General features: G+C 44.9%; 1 protein-coding gene and 1 pseudogene across 1 annotated transcript; one reads left to right on the plus strand and one right to left on the minus strand.

Annotated features, from left to right (window-relative positions):
- The first annotated feature begins 4,706 nt into the window (after nucleotides 1-4,706).
- Nucleotides 4,707-20,352, plus strand: LOC150003342 (signal-regulatory protein beta-1-like). Its single transcript, XM_090285242.1, has 7 exons — nucleotides 4,707-4,839; nucleotides 11,576-11,929; nucleotides 15,163-15,483; nucleotides 16,055-16,384; nucleotides 18,273-18,377; nucleotides 18,912-19,020; nucleotides 20,249-20,352. The coding sequence occupies exons 1-6, from the start codon at nucleotides 4,776-4,778 to the stop codon at nucleotides 19,007-19,009; spliced, it is 1,272 nt and encodes a 423-aa protein (XP_090141368.1). The 5' UTR covers nucleotides 4,707-4,775; the 3' UTR covers nucleotides 19,010-19,020; nucleotides 20,249-20,352.
- On the minus strand, nucleotides 10,495-11,540 carry LOC150003343 (L-aminoadipate-semialdehyde dehydrogenase-phosphopantetheinyl transferase pseudogene; annotated as a pseudogene).
- Nucleotides 20,353-21,668: the final 1,316 nt, after the last annotated feature.

Here is a 21,668-nt window from a genome sequence, read left to right on the forward strand (position 1 = left end):
GGAACTTAATTTTTTATGTTTAACACTGTTTTGTGTGTTTGAATAGTGTTGATATATATAACTCCATTTTATTAATTTTCTACTGCTCTACAGTTTTGTATTGTAAGAATATGCTACAGCTTATCTTTAAATGGAAGTGATGTTTTGTTTGTGCAACTTTGCAACAAACATCATATCTTTGCTTCTTGGCACATATGGGAGAGTCCCTCTTGCTCCCCTAGTGTGACCCACAAAGAAGTGGTGTTGGTATCACTTGGGACCTTTTGTTACACAAAAAAAGTTTTCAATTTTTGATCAAGTTTTGCTCTTTTCTTTTGTGCTTTTGACCTAACCATATTTTTCTGGTGCATGGGTCGATGTGCATTATAGGTAGTAGGGATCTTTTTTTTTTCCAATTACAGTCGATGTTAAATATTATTTTATTAGTTTTCAGGTGTACATCATAGTGGTTAAACATTTATACAATTGACAAAGTAATCCCCTCAATAATTCTGGTACCCACCTGGCATCATACATAATTATTATAATATTATTGACTATATTATATTCCCTATGCTGTACTTCACATCCCTGTGACCGTTTTGTAACTATTAATTTATACTTCTCAATTCCTTCAATTTTTTCACCCAGCCCCCAACCCCCCTTTCATTTGGCAACCATCAGTTTGTTCTTTTGCTTCCACCAGGATAATTACCCAGCACTCACTGATCCACACTGCCACCTTTGCCATACATTATGGTTCCATAAATATGTGGTTCTTTGTATGAGCCCTCTCTTCCATTAAATATTCGTCTCTTGGCCAGAACTACTGCCTTGATTAGGATAGCTTTATAATAATTTTGATACCTCTTTTGGGAAAATCTCCTCATCTTTCCTTTTGGGGCTATTCTTTTTTTTTTTTTTTTTTTCAGATTTAATGTGTTTTATTGATTAAATTATTACATTTGTGCCAATTTCCCTTCCCTCTGCTCCCCTCCACCCGGTGGCCCCCCTCCCTCCAGTTGTCCCCCCCTTTTAGATTATGTCCATTAGTTGTGCATACAGTTCCTCCCAACCTCTCTCCGTCTATTCCATTCCCTCCTACCTTGATCCCCAATTCCTATATCATCTCCCTCCCTTTCCCCATTCCCCCTCCCTGTTGACCTCCCCCCAATATGCTTCCCGTACCCACAGTTCCTCTTCCCCTCTCGTTGCCTATTTAGTTTGCCTTTGTTTCATCTCCCTAGCTTCTGTTTTTTTTTAAACCAGTCCCTTTAACATCTCATATAACAGTGGTTTGGATCTAATGAACTCTTTCAGTTTTATTTTGTCCTGGAAACACTTTCTCTGTCCTTCTATTCTGAATGACAATTTCGCTGGATAGAGTATTCGTGGTTGTAGGTTTTGGATTTTCATTACTTTGAATATTTCTTGCCAGTCTCTTCTTGCCTGTAGGGTTTCCCTTGAGAAGTCAGCTGATAGTCTAATTGGGACCCCTTTGTACATAATTCTTTTCTTCTCTCTTGCTGCTTTTAAGATTCTCTCTTTATCTTTAATTTTTGACATTTTGATTATAATGTGTCTTGGAGTGGTTCTGGTTCTCCCTGGGTCCAGTTTCTTGGGAACTCTCCTTGCTTCCTGGACCTGCAGGTCTATTCCCTTTCCCAAGTCTGGGAAGTTCTCCTTTATTATATTTTCACTCAATTTTTCAAGTTCTAGTTCATCTTCCTCATTCTCTGGCAAACCAATGATTCTTATGTTGGGCCTTTTATAACTGTCCCAGAGGTTTCTGATCCTTTCGTTGTTGCTTCCCATTACCTCTCGCTGCATTGGTTGACTGCTTGTTCCTTCTCCATATTCCAGTTTGTTGAAATGAACTCTGGATTTTATTTCCTTTCCTTCTGTCTCGTATACTGTTTTGTTCCTTTCGTTATGAAAGTTTTTCGCTTCTTTCATATCTTTTTCCTGCTCTTTTGTGAATTCTGTAAGCCACCTGATAACAATGGCCCAGAACTGAGCCTCTGACAGGTTTCTTATCTGTTCATCTGTCAGGTTCTCTATCTGCTGCCTGGTGAGTTGTGTTACCGGTATTTCTAAAGTTGCCTGCCTCATTTTGACAGATGCTTTTTGTTTTCTTGGGCCGGCTGTCGGGGGCAGTGCCTGTGTACGCGTCACAAATTAGCGACCGGCGCCTGCCTGTCCGCGACCTATTTCGCAGCCCTGTGGTGCTTTCTTTGGGGGCGGGGGTCCAAGATGGATTCACACAGTTATTCAGCTAGGAGACCGGGATCCGTCCTCCCGCCCCCCTGGGCCTCACTGTTCAAGGCGATGCGGCGGCCGCTCTCCCCAGCGCCGGAGTCGCGCACCGCCAGGGGCTTGGCCACCGGGACTCCTCGCCGCCCGCCCCTCCGGGTGCCACCGCAAACAGCACTGCCCACTTTAACTCTTACCTGCCCAAATGGCACCGCTGGCTTATAACTTCATATGTTGGACTTCCGTGTAGTTTTATTTTCTGGAATTTCTAGTTATCCTTTGTTTTGAAGTAGTTGTATTCCTCTATAGTTGTAGAGGGAGACCTAGCGTGTCCGTCTAAGCCTCCATCTTGGCCGGAAGTCTTTTTTGGGGGGCTATTCTTGATCCAAATGCATTTTAGAATGACTTTGTCAAGTTTCACAAAAAAATCTCTTTAGAATAATTGTATAATTACATTGAATTTGTATATTTATTCATGCAAATTGAGTTCTCCCATTCATGAACATAATATACCTCTATTTATTGAGGTTTTCTTTTAAGACTTTCAATACACTATTTCACATGTTTTCCCCCCAACAATGTTCTTATGACTATCTGATTAGAGCTATCTTTAACACTTTCTAGTCTATAAAAACTTTTTAAATCATTATAATTGTTTTGAATGATCTTTTACTATCTTTTAGGATGGTAATTGATTTTGTCATCAATCTATAAAGAACAGCTTATAAAAAGTTCTACTAGTGCTGATAGTATGGGCATTCCTTTTATTTTATTTTTAAAATTTAATTTTACTTTTTATCACTTTTATTGTTATTCTATTACATTTGTCCCAATATTTCCCCCTTTGCCCTCCTCTGCCCATGCCACCCCCTGCCCCACAGTCAATTCCCACACTGTTGTCCTTGTCTGTGGGTCATTCCTACATGTTCTTTTTTATGTGTAACTCTTACAACATTAATCCAATTATCTAGAAGTAGTTTCTACCTTTATCAAAGTTACATATGTACACAGTTAAAAAGTCAACTAGTTCTCTAAATTCTACATGGGAAACCTGATATCTCCCTAACTTCCCACCATTTTCTGCCTCTCAAAAGCAACTCTTCTCAGCCTTTTAACTGAGTATTTTAGATTTTGTTGCCACACCTCATATAGCATGCTTTTATCTCACTTCTCAAGTTCTCACCTTTAAGCATTAATGGACTTCCCACGTAGAACAACAGGGACATAAGGTTCTGACCTCACACCACACATGCACACTTTCTATTCCCCATCACCCTGATGTCATTATATCATAATTTTGGATAACTGAATAGTCAGGGTCTATATTATAATGACCATGAGACTGGCATTTACAGCTGACTCTTGTAACATTTCCTGCTTTGCTATGTTGATTCCTCGTGTGTATGTATGTGTAACCACCACCATGACCCCCAGGATACAGAGCAATTCCATGACCACAGAGGTCTCCCTGTGCTAGCCCTTTACAGTGACCCCATCCCTATCACACCTAACCTCTGCAAATACCAGTCTGCTCTCCACTGTGTCATTTCCAGAATGTGATAACTGTGGAATCATACAGTATGTGCCATTTTGCAATTGACTTTGTTCATCCAACATAATGCCCTCGAGAAACTCACAAATTGTTTGTGAGTAAATAATTTATTCCTATTTATTTCTGAGTAGTATTAATACTTTCTGTATGGATGCATCACAGTTTATTTAACTATTCATTTATTCTAAGACATTTTCGTTGTTTCTAGTTTTTTGTTATTACTTAGAAAGCCGCTGTAAATATCTTGCACAGATTTTTGTGTGGACATAAGATTTCATTTCTCTGTAACAAACACCTGGGGGTGTCATTGCTAGGCATATAACCTACTGCCTCTCCCGAAAGAAGTCAGGATACTATTCCTTTTGTTGGATGGAGGCACATACAGGTTCTGAGGTCCACATAACACTCGCATTTGGGCTAAGCTTTACCAGTTGCATCAATCAGGGGTTGGGATAGGGAGTCATTCAGGAGAAGACCTGGTTGCATCCTCAAGTGAAACAGGCTCTGGTGAACCGACTTCCTCCCTCCAGCTGGGCAGCTCTTGGTGAGGCTGGTGCGGCTGAGGCCAGAGGCCAGCTACGTCCTAGGATCCTCAAATTGAGGTTCTGGCCCATGGCCCACAACCACAGACTTCTTGTCTTGGGCCCCCAAGTGAGGCATCATCACGAAGATTTCAGATGGGGTGAGGAGCCCACTGAAGGGCAGATGCCCCAGGCAGCAGGAAGCTCTGTTTTCTGTAAGGCTGCCCACGTCTCTCTGAGAACATAAGTAACTGTTCACCCCGTGGCTGCCTCCTCTGCCTGGTTTTACCTCATGATCTAGAAGCAGTAACTGTCTTGAATCTAGTAGCAAGCTATTGTGTCTCAGCCATTTCACCCAGTCCTGGGCACTTCCTCTTATATCACAAGAGGCAGGGCTTCTCTTCTCTCACAGAGCAGAGTCCGGGTTCCCCCAGCACACATAGGACAGAGCAGTCTCCAAGGCCTCCAGGATGCCTGTTCCTGCCTCCTGGCCCCACCCTTCTTGCTTGCTGTTGATGCTGCTGAGTCTCACAGGTGAGCACTTTTGGTGGGTAGAATCCCCTTTCCCTGCCCCTGACCCTTCTCGGAATTTTTAGAGCCTCAGATAAAAACAGAATGCGTCACCCAGTGCTTTCACAGAAGGCCTGAGAGCATGAAATCAGGGATCGGGGCTTTTTCTCCGTGAGTCCATCTCCTGATCCTGGGTACCAGAGACATCCAAACAGATGATGCTTCAAACCACAACAGCGATCACCTTGTGCATATTAAAATCAATAATCCTCATAACATCCCTGTGTGAGAACTTGGACTATTTGCAGATAAGGAAACTGAGGCAGAGAGAGTAACTTTTCCAGTGTCATCTATGTGAGACAGTGTTTCAGCCAGATTAAAATCCAGGCCAAGCTGCTCCAGAGGTCATTCTTTTAACCATGTTATACAGCTTCTCAGTGGGAGCTGATTGCAGAAAATTCAGAAAACACAGAGAATTACCTGATGAATGGTCATCTCCCATCAGGCCACCCAGAGATCTGTTAATGATGTGTTGCATGGTTCCTATGTGCCAAGTATGTTACTGAGCATTTATATAATTGATTATAATTTCATTTAATCCTCTCATAACAACCTGTGTAATAGCATGTGAGGCTGTACTCTATATACATTTTTGATGCATGTATCTCTGTGTGTGTTGTGTGTATATGTGTATAAGTGGGTGTGAGGGAGGGCACACAAACACAAAAGATTTTTGAAAAGCTTTTTCTTATTTTCTTCAAATTGTTTTTCAGTCTACACAAAATGTACATGAACAGATGTTTAGTTCTCTCTGTCTCTCAAACACCATCTCCGTTTCCTACTTCTCTAAACTTACCCCTTACCTTCCTCAAACTTTTAAGACCAGCAAGCTTCTCTCTTGGTAAATTGAGTAGAATTTTGTGCGCTATAATCTTGGCGCCTCTCTTCCATGATTGATGGGGGTGAGAAGGGAAGAAGGAGATAAAAGATACAGAGTCTCCTTCCTGTATGACCTATATCTGTAATTATATTTCTATCCCTATTTATATCCTCTAACGTTGGTTGAAGCATGAAGGCTCCATGAAGTATAATGAGTAATACCTTTTCAATTTCTTGAATATGTACCATGCGCAGATACTGTTGGAAGTTCCCATGCCTGTTATCTCATGTGAGCATCATTTCTGAGATAGATCCTCTTGTCACTGCTAACTATAGAAAAGAGAAGCCCAGAGAGGGTCAAGGTCACTCAATGGTAAATGGTAGAGCTATTGTTTGAACCCACACAGTCTGATCCTAGAGCTCATGGATTTCCCCATTACCCCACATCCTTCCCATGAGATTTCTGGCACTTGGGCCAATGGGTGTGGGGAAGGGTGGGTGTTGGAGGAGAGGTATTGTGGCTTCCTGCTCCTGGGTTCTATTGCATCCTTCACATGCATAACATGCTATTGTTTTTCACCAAGTCATCTAGTTGGAAAAATCAGTTTCTGACATAATTTCTACAGATTTACCCACTTAAAATGGGCTTCAGGTTTCAGAGGGGAGTCTGACTGGGAATTCACACATAAAATACAAATAGTTATTGGATACTTACAATGTACCAGGAACATTATAGAAACATGAGGTGTGTTGGTGAATAAGAGAAAAGTAGCTGCCCTCATGGAGTTTATATCCCAGTGGAGGAATGACAGTAAACAATAGACATATTAAGAATAACTAATATAGAATATCAGAAGGTGATAAGGGTTAAGGGGAAGCTTGAGTATTGTTAAATAGGAGAATTGGGAGCATCTGTAAGATGGGATGTATTTTTAAATAGTGAAGTCTATGTGTGCATTACTGAGAATGGAAAGTTTGAGCAAATATGAAACGAAGTTTGGGACCCTGGCCAGGTGGTGTGGTTGGTTGGAGCATCATCCCATTCACCAAAATATTGTGCATTCGATTCCCAGTCAGGGCACATACCTCAGTCATGGGGTCGATCATTGGTTGGGGCACATACAGGTGGCAACCAATTGATGTTTCGATGTTTCTGTCCCACATTGATGTTTCTCTTGCTCTCTCTCCAACCTCTCTTGAAAAGAAAAAAGAAAAAAACATCAGTAAACATATTCTTGTGTGAAGATTTAAAAGAAAAACAAAAAGGAGGTTAGGAGTGAGCCAGGTGAAGAGTGTTTCTGTCAGGGAATAGCATGTGCAAAGTCCATAGAGCAGAAACTTCCTGCTGTATTCAAATATTTACATTTTTGAGTGAAAAGGTTGCTTTTGCAAGGTTTTAAGGAAAGAAGTGACATAATCTGACATAAGGTTTAAATTATCATAGCATTTTGTATATGGTAAACGAGATTTCATATGGTAAAGGAGATTTTGGAGAAGTCATTAAGTTAAGACTCTCTATGGAAATATTCCAGATTATCAGGTTGGGCATAATATAACCAACCCCAAAGTTTCTTATGAAAAGGTGGTAAGAAAATCAGAGTTAGAGACGAGCAGGTGACAATGGAAGCAAGCAGCGGGAGTTACAGGAAGATAGGAATCATGGCAAAGGCATGTGGGCAGCCTCCAGCATTTGGAAAGGCAGGCAACAGAGCCTCCAGATGAAATGCAGCTTGGCTGACACCTTGAACTTAGTCCAATAACACCAACTTTCTTTGGTTTCTGACCCCCAGAACTAGAAAACGATTAATTTCTGTTGTTTTAAGCCCCTGAGATTTTTGTATTTCCTTACATCAGCCTAGGAAACAATATAACATGATTATGCTATAGGAAAAAAAACTCAGAAGCTTGAAACATTGTTTTACATCTTACTTGAATGACATGTTCATTGTGTGTTGGGAGTTCTGCACGTCACTGTCACTCAGGTGCCCAGGCCAATGGAGCAGCCCCCACCATGACACGTGCATCTCTGTAGAAGAGGGTTCTTACAGTTAAATGCATATCCAACAAAATACATTCATCACCTCTGCTCACAACTCGGTGGCCCAGAGAAATCTCATGGTTGCTCGCTGAAACGTTCCAGAAGCACGACACTCCATGAGAGCAGAGTAGACAGCCAGAAGTATTTAGGGAAGCGTGACATTTCCAGAGATGGCTCAGCCTTTAATCCACTCTTTTTAAAAAGTTCAATATTAATCACTTTATCATTATAATAACAAGACAAATAACTTTTTTTTTCATATCACCATTATATTAACATTAGGATAACAATGCTTCCTCTATTATAAACGCTACTTGATTTTTTAAAAAACATACAATATTTCCTATGCTTAAAGTATTTGGGCATGCTTGTGTAAATAAAAAATTATAAAATATTCCAAAATATTTTACTAAGAAAAGTATCTAATTTTATACAATTTACACACAACACTCAATTTTAAAAATGGAAACAATGAAATTACTTCACTTCTTAATATTAAACAATAGCAACTAACTCCCCAAGACATGCTCTACAACCTTGTAATAGATCTTGTCATGAATATGATGGTCTTGCATTTTATGGATTATGTTCCCACTTTAAGTGCTACTTACTAAAATGAAAACAGGCAAAGACAATAACCTGGCAGCTCATTTAAAAAGGAATACAAACAGCCATATAACAATACTGATATATCACCTTATTTCTAAGGAAAAAAATAGAAATTAAAAAATAAGGTAACAGGGGAAAAATTGGGACAACTGTAATAGAACAACAATAAAAAAAGAAATTAAGAAAAATAAGGTACCATTTTTTATTTATATTGGCAAAGATTAAATTTTAAAGAAAAGGATCGTCGTCGTCGTCGGCAGCCGTCCGTCTCAAGAGACGATGGTGTAGCTTCTTAAGAGTCTATCTGCACCGCCGAGAATGGCTGCGCAGTCCGACTCGGGAGTGACACGGTATCTGTCTCCTCCCGTGTTGAATCGACATCTTGTGATGACGCTGAAGCTACAGAGCCTGGGCAGGGTAATATGGAGGGCCAGCTGTTGCCCATGCAGCAGACCCCCCCTCTCTTCGCAGCTGAAGTGTCCAAGGGAAAGATGGAGTCAATACAGCTTGGCTTCAGGTGCGCCGCAGGAGTTGCCGGTGTTGACTACAACGTCAAACCGCCTTAGGGACTCCGGCTCCGGATTTTCTGTCGGGGTTTACTCCCTTAGCCTTTCCCCTGAAGAGGTATGCCGCAAAGGCAGCGGAGGTTTTTTGGAGTCAGAGTTTCCTTCTCTGATGTGCCCTGACTGGAAGATCGAACCAGCGACACTTAGCTCGCAGGCCGACGCTCAATCCACTGAGCCAAACCAGCCAGGGTGATAAAGAAAAGGATAACACCTACAGTTTACCAGGGAGTATGCAGGTGCTGGAGTGAAAGTGTGATCACACATATAAAACTAACGGGCAGTGTAAGTTGCACAGCCTTTTTGGAGAGCCATCAGGCAATACTTATCAAAGTTCTAAAAAAGTTTAATCCCTTTGAACAAATTATTCCAGAACCTTTCTTAAGGGCATAATTAAGCATATATCTCAAAATGTAGTCACAAAAATATTCCTTGCACCACTGCTTACAGTAACGTCTGCAATCAAAATGCCTAACACAGGGACAATGAGTAAGCTGCGGCACACAGTGGGCTCCCCTCGATGCCCCTCTCCCAGCCTCCCTCAGCTTCTTCCTTCCCCAGAGTCAACCTCCCACAGACTCTGATTGGCTTTCTCAGTGACCTGCTCTAAGTACCGGGAAACTGAGGAGAAATCTTCTGGGGACTCACAGGAAATGGACTCCTCCTGACAGACCGGGATCTGAGAGGAGAAACAGCCTTTCCTGACTTTGAGATGCAGCTTCATGAAGATGTGAAGCTGAAGCGACAGCAGCAGCTCTCAGGACCACGAGACAAGCCTAAGGCCCAACAAACGGAGGCTGAGGCAGAAAGTGTCCTTATGACTCCTCTGATCTGTGTGCTGTGGGAGGTCATAAATGTCCTTGGTTACTTAAGTCAATTATATTGGATGCTTACCTCTGGTAAAAGTGTCCTAACTGATATTAGCCCTACAATGGAACACGTCAGAGCCAGTGCAGGTTATGCCACAGATGTATTTATGAACAGTATATCTGCTGTTAAGAGAAAAAAAATTAAAAAATAATATGTTACCATTTCGTATTAAAAAGCAAATATATTAATATGGATTCATTTGCCAGGAAAAAAGTTTTAGAAATACTTATCTCTGATATCAAGTCTCAATGACAGACACTTAAATATTCCCTAAATGAATATTTGCATTTTCTGTTTTTTTTTCTACAACAAGCATGTACACACATGTCAGAGATATTGGGGGTTCAGCACCAGACCTCTGAAATAAAGATAGTCATAATCCTTTTGCTGGTGGACTGTCTTGTGGCCTTTTATTTGTAAAATACGGTACACCTGTGAAGCACAATAAAGCAAAGTGCAATAAAATGGGGTGTGCCTCTGTCACTAAGACTCTGCCACCCTTTTCGGTTTCTTCTGTCAATTCAATGTGATTCTGGGGAGGAAGAAAAGGTAAATGTAATCTACTACACTATCTTGAACTGCGAGTACACATATTTAATAGGAAAAGTTGTGTTTTTCCTTTTCAAACTGTTTTGTGAAATAAAATTTGATAGTGTCAGGAATTTATTTTTTAGTAAATACAGAATATTACAAACAGTTTCATTTCTCTCTGTTATCACATCATGTACCATTTCATATTGGAATCTCTGCTGTGAAACAAAAACATTCACAAAGTGAAGGCCCTTCAGGGGTCACAGGACCAGCAGGTGATATAAGTATCTGTAGGGAAAAACAGATAGCTTCCCCTGGGGTGGCTTAGAATCATCTGGAGATGAAACATTCTGATGTCTAGACCCATTCGGCTGCCTGAGACATAGTATAAAAAAAACGGTGCTCATCTATTTTGCTTTCCTCAAACACCCATTCTTTTTCTTGTTCTCCATTCAGAAACAAACTTGTTGTCTTATAAACCTGGCCAATATCCAGGTTTAGTGGGGAAATATCAAATTCAAGTTGTTGCAATTCAAATTCTAGTTTAACGCCTATGAATTTTATGAGGGTTTCTTTCAGCGCCCAATTCCTGCAAAACATAACCAGCTGAGTCCATTCATCCTAAAGCTTCTGACTGTTTCTCATTCTTTGTTGGTAAACTTTCTTTCCGTAATATAAAAGGGTTCAGAAAGTAAACCACGACCTGGAAAAGTAGTGTTCATTCTATGAATTCCAACTTGTAATTCAGGTTCAGCAGCAAGTGCAGCACCGTCCTTTTTATGACAGATGTTAAAGTTGAAATTGGGGTAAGGATTCAATGAGTCTTTTACAATTAATTTCCTCATCATTACAAGGCCAGCCGTGGCTGCCTTAGCATCCCGGGCACAGACGGGCTGATCGACGTGCTCCTCCTCAGGCTGGATCGATCACATCGCTAGCAGCCACGTGGTGGCTCAGCTGGGCAACCAAGCGTTACCCTCCGTTGACACCCTCCATTGCTGACACCAAGAAGAACCACTTGGCGGGGAAAAATTTAAATCCACTCTTTGCTACATAACTTTAACCTCTGTGTGCCTCAGTTTCCTCATTTGTAATAGGCCCTCACATTACAGGCTTGTGAGGGTTACATGTATGACACATGCCATGTACTGAGCTCAAGGCCTGCTCAGGGTGTGCACTCAGTGAAAGAAAGCTGTTGTTGATAAACACGTGACAAGACGTACACGCTCACACATGGATGAATAAGTAACAGCTTTGTGTTTCCCTCCAGGAGGGGCAGGTGAGGAGCAGCTGCAGGTGATCCAGCCTGAGAAGGCAGTGGCAGTGGCAGCCGGGGAGACGGCCACTCTGAGATGCACTGTGACATCTATGCTCCCCGTGGGGCCTGTCATGTGGTTCAGGGGGACAGGGCCAGGCCGGGAGTTAATCTTCAGTTTCAGAGAAGGCCACTTCCCCCGAGTAACAAGTGTTGCAGACACCACGAAGAGAAACAACACGAACTTTTCCATCCGCATCAGTAACATCACCCCAGCGGACACCGGTACCTACTACTGTGTGAAGTTCCGGAGAGGAACCACTGACACGGAGGTCAGGTCTGGCCCAGGCACTCAGCTCACCGTGAGCGGTGAGTACAGTGCGGGATCCTTTGTCCCTGCTGTGTGACAACAGGTCCAAAAGAACGATCTTTGTTCTTTGAGCAGCACTAGGAGTCAGATGTGGTGGTGGGTGCTTATAGTCATGACCTGATTCAGGGTCTGATTTTGCCCTTCTGCAGATCAGGGAGGTTGAGGCTCAGGCCCCAAGGCTGGGAAATGGTGGGAAGAGTCTGGAACCCCTGTATGCCAGCCCTTGCCTCCTCCAATCCTGTCCAGCCCTTTGGTTCCAGGGACGAGGGAACTGAAAGTCTGAGTGGCTTGCCCATCACAAGGACAGACCTCACCCCTGCCTCCACAGCATGCTCCCCTCAATGTGGCCAAGGCTCCCCCTTACTCACACTTATTGAGCACCTGCTGTGAGCCAGGCTCTGCTCTGGGTGCTGTGAATGCTGCAGTGAACTAAGCAGGCAAAGGCTCTTCTCTCACGAAGCTTCGTTCTCTTCCCTCCAGTTGGGAGAACCCCATGCAGGGCCGGGAGGGGAGGACGTGTTCCATCCTCAGAGGCATCACATGAGAAGAAACTCCTAAGAGGCACAGACGCCCTGTTTCCTCTGACAGCCCTGGTGGGGGGAGGTGCCCAGATGTTGGGTGGTCACTGTGGGTCTGTCTGATAACCCTGCTTTATTACAGGGATCCAGTAACACTGTCACTTAGGCTCTGAACAGAGTGTTGTCACACTGTCCCTCACGCTGGGAGAAGGTTCCCCATGTGGGTGACTTAGGTGTCATCCTGTTGATGAAGCAAAAATTCTTATTGAGGGTGTTTGCCAGAGGCCCAGGGTCCTAAGTCCTGGAATGTCTGCACACAAAGGACATTTAGACCATCAGTCTGACCCCCCACCACCACCTCCACCCCTTCACAGATGAGAACCTGTGGCCTTGCTCACAGTCACATGATCAGTGAGTGAGGGGATCATTTCAAAACCCAATCTGATTCCTGGCAGGTTCCTTACTGCCCTGTCCTAGGACCCTTTCCATGGAAGACCTGGCGCACAGTAGGTGCTGAGTAAATGGTAATTTCACCAAACCACTGAACAAAGAGCCTGCATAGTCCTTTCATAGTGTTCTCTAAGGTTCACATGCCCCCCACATTCAGACCCTGAAGCCCAAGGTGATTGAAATCCTCTCCCAACCCTCATCCTCATCACCCCAAATCAAGCATCCACATCAGCACCTGGAGCTTCCCCTTGGTCCACAGCTGCCTAACCCTCCAGCCTATGGAGACAGCATCACTCTCTGACAGTCTATTGATGGATACAGGTTGTGTCCAACCTCTGGCTATTAAGATAGTGATGCAGAGGTAGCCTTGTTCATGTGTCACTTGCTCAAGATGGAGATGCTGCTGGAGATGGAATTGCTGGGTCAGAGTGTATGTGCATTTTAATTTGTGTGGATATTGCCAGATCTCTCTCCTAGATGTGGTTGCAATGGGGTCTCCACACAACCCCTAGACATAGGCAGGGAAGGTGGCTCATCCCAAATTTTCAGATGTTCCAAAAGTTCCCAATGGTGTGTCCCTTGCCTAGGAAATTACAGATCATCAGTGGCTCCATCTCAGACCTGCTGCCTCCTGGTAGAGTGCTCGCTCCTATTCCCCAAGCTGCCTGCCCAGAGGACACCTTGAATGAGAAAGCGGGGAGCTGGGAGCTGACAGTAGGGCCCATGTCTTCCTCATGGCATTTACTTTATAACCGGTGCTGTGAGGGAGGGGCTGTCTGTTGCCCCTTTGCTAGATGAGGACACTGATGCTCAGAGAGGGGCCTGAACTCAGAGGAAGGGGAACTGAGATGTGAACCCCAAGCAGCATAAATCACAGCCCCTGCTCCCCGCTCCACCCCACTGTGCTTGTCAATGTGTGGGGAGGCTCCACCCTCTTCTTTAAAATCATGTATTGTTCTGTTCTTCAGCAAAACCATGTTTACAAAGGTCCTGTGGGAGAGGCAGGTCTAGCTTTACAACTGAGATGAGACAGATACTTAAATACCCCATGATGTCCTGAAATTACTCTAAATGGCACGACTCAGCATATAAAACACTCATGTGTAGTTTTCCCATAGGTGGTGGTGTTTTTCCTTCACTGAGAACCTGCATGAGAGCCTAGGGTTAGTGGTCTGGATGGAGTAGAGAGGGGTCACAGCACCCCCAGCAACACTGTACCCCCCTTCTGTCCCCACACACTAGATGAGGAGAAGAAGGCATTTCCTAGAGCGTCCTGGAGCCCCAGGGGAGTAAGAGTTCATATTCTAGCCCCAGTTGACAGGAACCCATTCTTCCATTTATTGCTATGAAGTCACCAGATTTCGGCAACTGGAGGCCACTCCTCCCTGGAGTGGGTGGCATTCAGTGTCAGCTCCTGCAGGTGGGCGCTTGCTCTGTTGATGATCATGAATACTTGGGAGGCCACAGGAGTCCCCTCTGAGACATATTGGGAGAGGTCACAGAACTTTCTTTTCTCTCAGCCTCCGTTTTATCATCTGTAAAGTGAATATTCATGGACATTTTTTAGGAAAGTGGAAAGGACTTCAGGTGCTTTCTCTGAATTGCCCAGCACAGAGTGGCACCCCCAAATAAGGTGTTATGTCAGTGTTGTGACCCCATTAACTTTGCTGGGCCGCAGGTCCTCATTTGCAGAAAGTTTCTACTATATGTTAATAATAAAATATTAATCAAATCATTCATTAAACCAATAATGATAACAATCAAATCAACCTTTACAGAAAGTTATGAGGTGAATCTGGGGAGAAGAGACCCACGTTGAGCTATGGTCTTCTCACGCCACAGCTGTGTGCTCTTGGAAAATCTCTGTTTCTCTTAAGTCCTCAGTTTCCCCACTTGATAAAATATGACAATCACGGCTCCTGTACAGTGGTCTGCAAGGATTGGAGGTCAGCTATAAACAGTTAGTACAAATTATGAGACTGGTCAGGAACTCTGTTCCTGTGCCCAGACTGGAGGGAAATCACCCGGGGAGAAAGGCTGACTTTGAACTCAGGCCTGAAGTTACTTGTTGACCAGGCTCTCACTCAGAGTTCACCTGTCGGGACTATAGTGTCCTGCTCTGTAAGATGAGGTCAATGACATGCCCTCCAAGCATCATTAGAAGGATAAAAAATAATATATGTGAAGGTTCTGAATCATGTCACATGCTTATCATTAGTGCCGTGATCACAATCATGTTCATTGTTTATTTTCTCCTTTTAAAGCCAAACCCTCTCCCCCTGTGGTATCAGCCCTCATGAGGACGGCCACACCTGGGCAGACAGTGAGCTTCATCTGCAAGTCCCACGGCTTCTTCCCCAGGGACATCACCCTGAAATGGTTCAAAGATGGGAATGTGCTCTCGGCCTCCCAGACCACCGTGGACCCAGAGGGAGACAGCCCTTCCTACAGCATCTCCAGCACAGCCAAGGTGGTGCTGGCCCCGAGGGATGTTCGCTCCCAGGTCATCTGCCAGGTGGACCATGTCACCCTGCAGGGGAGCCCTCCTCTTCGTCAGACTGCCAACCTGTCTGAGACCATCCGAGGTAGACGTCCCTCATAGTCACTCCGAGCCCACACCCAGCTCCTGTCCTCCAAGACTGTTCCTCCTCCTACTCTTTGCTCCAGAGTTTGGTTTCCTGGAATCTAAACCTGACAGTCCTTCCTATTACCAGGCACCTGGATGTGCCTGTCACTCACCCCTGTTTAATGGCAGCTGCCAGGTGAACACCTACCACTGTACTTGGTAGTTTCATCTCCTTTCCCAATAGCAACTCCAAAAACCGAGCACCTACTATAAGAAAAGCCACTATGCGCTTGGTGTATTCATTAATTTTGCGACAGTTACTGTGTTCCAACTGCATGCTGGTCTGTACTTGTTGATTTCACTCATATTACCCTAATAGGAGCTACCAGCTCTTGAGCACCTACTGTGTGCAGCACAATGTGCTCAGTGATTTATTCCTATGCAAAGAGAACCCTGAGTTCCGAGCACCTGCTGCACACCTCGCACTGTCCTGAATGACCCCCTGCTGTAATGGGGGGCCTAAGTTATGGGCCCTCCTCTGTGACCTGTGTGTTCCATGAGGTCAGAGCTTCTGCCCTGTGCTGTTTCAGTTCCACCCACCTTGGAGGTCACCCAACACATGGTGTCAGAGAACCAGGTGAATGTCACCTGCCAGGTGAAGAACTTCTACCCCCAGAGCCTACAGCTGACCTGGTTGAAGAACGGAAAAATGTCCCGAACAGAAACGGCCTCATCCCACCTAGAGAACAAGGCTGGGACCTTCAGCTGGAGGAGCTGGATCCTGGTGAATCTATCTGCCCGCAGGGAGGATGTGGTGCTCACGTGTCTGGTGGAGCACGACGGGCAGCCGGCTGTCACCAGAAACCTCACCCTGGAGGCCTCTGCTCAACGGAAGGACCAGAGCACAGAGGGATCCTCTGGTGAGGCCTCCACTCCAACTGACCCAGCTCTGTTTAACATTTTTTAATGTTATAAGTATTTATTCATGCTTATTATAAAATAACCTGGAAGTCTATAGACAGAAAGTAGAATTTTGAAATGAGCTCCCCTTCCCTAAATCCCACACTCCATAGTCACCACTGGTAAAGGCTGGTACAAATCTTTATTGATCTGATATAAATATACATTAAAGAGAGAAAGAGGGAGGAATGAAGACCATGTGTTCACAGTGTCCTGCTTCTTGACTTTCTTCACCCAACAGTCCCTGCACAGGTTCAACGTCTGTCAGCCCCTCTCTCCCCTTTGCTCTTTCTAAGCTCTGCCTGGTCTCCCTGGCTGCCATTGCGAGCCTGCCCCACAGGGAAGGGGCCGGACTTCAGGATGTGTGTGGCCTTTCTCAAGTATAATCGGTGCTGCAATAAATATCCTTGTGCATATTCTGTTATGTGTGCAGCTATCTCTGCAGGACAGTTTTCCAAAGAGTATTTCTAGGCCCAAGTGCATGCTCATTACAATGATGGTAATGCTGCCTCTCTCCTGGGACAGTAAAAGGTGTCAGGGTGTCATTTTCTCAGCCCCCTCCCAATGTATTGTCATGTCACTCTCTTCTTTCTTCAATGGTAGCACCTAGTTTGTGTTTCCGTGCCACTGTGGAAGGTTCCATCACCTGTCATTAGCATGGCTATACTTTCTACATAGCAGACCCTTTGAGTGGATTAGAATAGAGGCCATTTCTTTCCTCCATGAATCCTCCAAGGTAACAGGGAGCACTAAAGAAGTTCTGGGGCCTTGCCAGAGTGTCCCTTTGATGTCACTGATGCCTGATTTTCATAGGATGAGCAATGCACTCAGAGACGGGTTGTGTGGACAGCTCTTGGGCTCTGTCACAGACTTGCTGGGTGACCCTGGACAAGTCAGTGCTTCTCTGTGGACCTCTTTCTGGGCCTCTCTGCTTACTCATGGAAGTATTGAAGGAGATGAGCTTTGTGATCCTAGCTTTGAGTTTCAGCTGCTGGGAACCATGGCAATGCAACTTCAGGCCCTGGCACACAGCCTAGCACATAGTAGGCACTCAGGAAATACTTTTAGGAAGAATGAGAGTGTCATCATATTTGGTTGGTTAGTTACTGAGTTATCCTCAGAGCTCTTCAACATATAAAGATTATTCCTGGCCTCAGTGACATAAGAGGAAGCCAGTGTGTGGAGGTTTAAATGACTTACTCAAGGTCACACAACTAGGGGCATTGACTTGAGCCCATGTTTCTGCAGCTCAGAGCCTTCCTCCAACTGCCCACGGTGCCCTAGTGTAGGATTCCCTCCTTGTGCCCTCGGGCCAGCCATGTCCTTGTCTTCATTTCAAGTGTCCTGGGGTCAGAGCCCCTATGCCCATGTCCTGGGCACTAATCAGTAGACAGTCCCTGAGCAGTCTCCAGAATCCATTGGTCACATGCATGTCTGCCACTCCTCACTGTCCCCATCGTAACTCAAGAGTGTCAGATGGACCTGTTCCACAAAGGTGGCCACCATGGTTCACTCAGATGAAGAAGTATGTATTTCTGTTCCTCGGGACTGATATTCATGCCCATGTCCTGCAGCCTAGATTCCACTATGGCTTCAGCACCTAACAGTTTCCCTCCTGGCACCTTGGCATGGTTCAAGAGCTACCACTGTTGACCCATGTGGAGACAGGTGTGCAGAACCATGAACATGCCCATGTGGCTTGAAAAATTCGAGAAGACTCACCTAGGTGTTCTCAGTTAATGACGCCCGTCTAGTGGTCAAAGCAGGCCGTGGGTTGTAATTCTCATTGATATTAATTTGTTGATTTTAATTTGCGTGCATGAAACCTCTATTTTGTTCTGTCCCTAGGTAATAGTAACAGCTTGAATAATGTCTTCATTGTGGTGGGCGTGGTGTGTGCCTTGCTGGTGGTGGCCCCGCTGATCTCTGCCCTCTACCTCCATCAGAAGAAAAGTGAGTGGATTCTCTGCTTCCTCCCCCAAAGTTTGCTCCTGGTCTGTCATTTCCAGAGGGAGAGGCCACAGGAATGCTTTGCAGTTCTCTCACTGTGAATTCTGTCCTCATTCCACTCAAATTCCCTGTTTAAATTTGTTCCTGTAACTCTGAGAGGTTGGACTTGTCTTCATTCAAAAGACAAGGTCCTCCCTACCTCTCTGAGCCTCAGTTTCCTCATCAGAATGAACATAGTACTTACTAACTGCCCCATAGGTGTGAGAGGACCAAGTCAGTTAATCAGGTGCCTCCCTTACATATCATTGAGTACACATTCTCCCTACCTGTTCCCTCAGGAAAGACAACCCTGGCAAGATAAGAAGGGGTGGCTGAGGATGAGGAACATTTATAACCTGATTTCTGCCTTGAGCTTGAGACCTGAGCCGGATTTAAGAGATTCATAGCTTTGATGGGTGCAGGTAGCATCAGATGGAGTAAGTGGGGAACCCTGGGAATGGTCTTCCCTAATGGCTCCCCCTGTCCCTTGCTTTTCAGAACCATTGCAATCCATTCAATTCCTCATAGCTGGCCTCCTAGGCATCAAGGTGCTGCTGCTGGTTGGGGTCTCTGTCACCTATAGCCACATGATGTAGACAGCCTGAATGTAAGTTGCTGGGCAGGGAAGGCAGGGAAGACAAGTCAAAGTCTGTCCCAGAAGGGCCAGGAGGAACCAGCCAGCAGATTACACATGGTCAGGGACAACGGGGATGGGTGGGGCGGGTGGATAAAGAGAAAGTGACACACCTTCAATACCTTCAGGAGTTTAAGAGTTCCCTCTCAAAGGGTCCCACCCCCCTGGGAGTGGGTGGGGTCCTTTAGGAGGTGGCCTGACTCAAGAGTTTTAGAGAATTTCCACACATTCCTAGGGCTTTTGTAGGAGTGGGTAGAGGAAGATGATGAGGTGCTGATGTGGGTGGTCCCCTTGGAGACCACCTCTTGGTAATTTGATCGCTGGGGTTTCTTGGGACAAAACAATCCACATTTTAGAGTATTGCTGAGAAGTCTCAGATCAGTTGTTCTCAGGGCTGTTTCCGTTCTGACCCTCCATGTGACGGAGTGGAAGGAATGGAGAGGGACAGTCAGAACCTGGGGTGGAAGGCTGAGGTGGCACAGCACTATCTCAAGGACTATTTGAGTCGGTCATAATAAACAGAGAGGTAAAGTGGGTGGAGGGAGATGAGGGGAGCTAGGGAAGATAATGAGCATCACTGGCATAACAGGCCCAGGAGAAGATGTCGGAGAGCGTAGAAGTTGGGGTAATGGCTTCAGAGTGATGGGGAAGCTGTGGACAACTGACCACATAACTTGTGCATTTAAGGGTGGCTGGGCATAGAAGACACCAGAAAAAGGATGATGTCACTAGAATGGGAGAGGGAAGACAAAAATCAAGGAAAAAATAGGGTACGGATGATGAAGGGTTTGGGGGTGATGGAAGGTAAGATGGGTTTGGCTGAGAGCTCTAGCATCAGGGCAATAGGTGCTTTACAGGAATGGAGGTCTGAAGAGCACAGGATGGACCGAGGAGAGCAACGTATATGTTTAAACAGTCATTTGGGCAGGAAATTGAGGTCTCTTGGGTGGTCAGAGCTCACTGGCTGAGTCACAATAGGGGAAAGAGATGAAGCTGTAGAGATGCCGGTGTAGAAATAAAGACTGGGGAAGGCAGATTAAAGGTCACTATTTTTTTTTCCATTTAGTAGTTCTGATTTGTATTTGATTCACAATAATCTCATATATATATAAAATATCCCTAGCAGTCTCTTTATTTAGGTATGCAGATGAGCACATTAAAATTTTAGTGAATACTGAGCTATCCTTTTTGTCTCTTCTAGTGGGACGTTAGTTCCAAAGTGTGACCACGAAAGGGTTACTTGGAAATAGAAGAAAATGAATCTTACTAACAACCAGACTGGACCTGGAAGTGAATTTTCACCCGCAGACTTGTTACAGAACCCCTGGGCTGCTCCAGTTGAAAACAAACCCACGGGATCTTTAGTTAGGGGCCCGATTGCCCGCCGCCAAAATTATAACTCTCAATACCAGAGTTTGGTGAAAAGAAAAAGAATTGTTTATTTAACAGTTATATAGATTTAGTTATTTGCGGATTTCTGTTATTTAGTCTTATGCTCTTTGAAACACCTATAAACACATATCCTTGCCTCCCCCCTTCCAAACCAGGCTAGTTTTAGGAAAGTCAGAGAAACCGTTTCCCTACTTTCCAAACACAGTTCAGCTTTACCAGCAGCTGCCAATCATTCAATCTGATTGGGGAGGTCCTTTCTGTGCTGTGGTGCCCTCCAGCTCTCAATGCAGAACCACCTGGATTCTCAGCCTCCTTGCAAACTGCCTTCTTCCTGCAAACCGTGTGGATCTTCTCTCCTTCTCAAAACTGCATGGCAAGAGCCTCTTAAAGCAGCCTAGAGACCCCTTCTCCAAGCCACATGGAGAAGGCCCCTTCACCAAGCCACGTAGAGGGAGCACACGAGAGCGAGAGCGAGAGAGCCCGAGAGCTAGAGTGAGAGCCCGAGTCAGAGCGCCAGAGCGAGAGCGCGAGCCAGAGAGAGTCAGAGAGCGAGAGTCTGAGAGAGTCTGAGAGAGTCTCAGAGTGAGAGCACGAGCCTGCCAGAGAGAGTCTGAGCGCCAGAGTGAGAGAGTCAGAGTGCCAGAGCGAGAGCCAGAGCGCCAGTGAGAGCCAGAGCCCGAACGAGAGCTTGAGAGAGTCCGCAGCTGCTTATATATCCCTGACTGCGTCATCTGACGCAGTGGGCATTGCAAACAGTTCTGACCATTCACAGACCCTTAGGTAGGCTCTGTGTGCTTTCCATACCGTCCCCTGGTTCAAGACTCCTCCCATCTGCCTGAGGCTTTGGATGCATTAAATCCATTTGCATAAGAAAGACAGTAGCCACCAGCCTCAGGCATGTGGAAGCATTTGAAAAGCTGCTTACTTCTCCCCATCCCCCAGCAGCAAACTCTGGGGATTTTTGGACTCCCCTGTTTCTGTAACAGGCTGAGGATAAGAGCCCATGTGTGCTGCCACATTGACTTCGACCTTGTTAGGCACTAAAAAGAGATCCCATAAAGCCTACTGTAGAATGTTGTTTTAAGCTGTTAAATATTATTTCATGGCAGTGATAAAAAGCAGTTATACAGAGAAAAAAAGTTTGATCATGATACAAAAAATTATAAATATGAAAGTGTAAAATATTTAAACAATAAAATAACACAAATGATCTCTTCATTACCACAAAA

This window comes from Furipterus horrens, unplaced genomic scaffold (assembly GCF_987537825.1).
Source record: "Furipterus horrens unplaced genomic scaffold, mFurHor1.1.pri manual_scaffold_8, whole genome shotgun sequence".
Lineage (NCBI taxonomy): Eukaryota > Metazoa > Chordata > Mammalia > Chiroptera > Furipteridae > Furipterus > Furipterus horrens.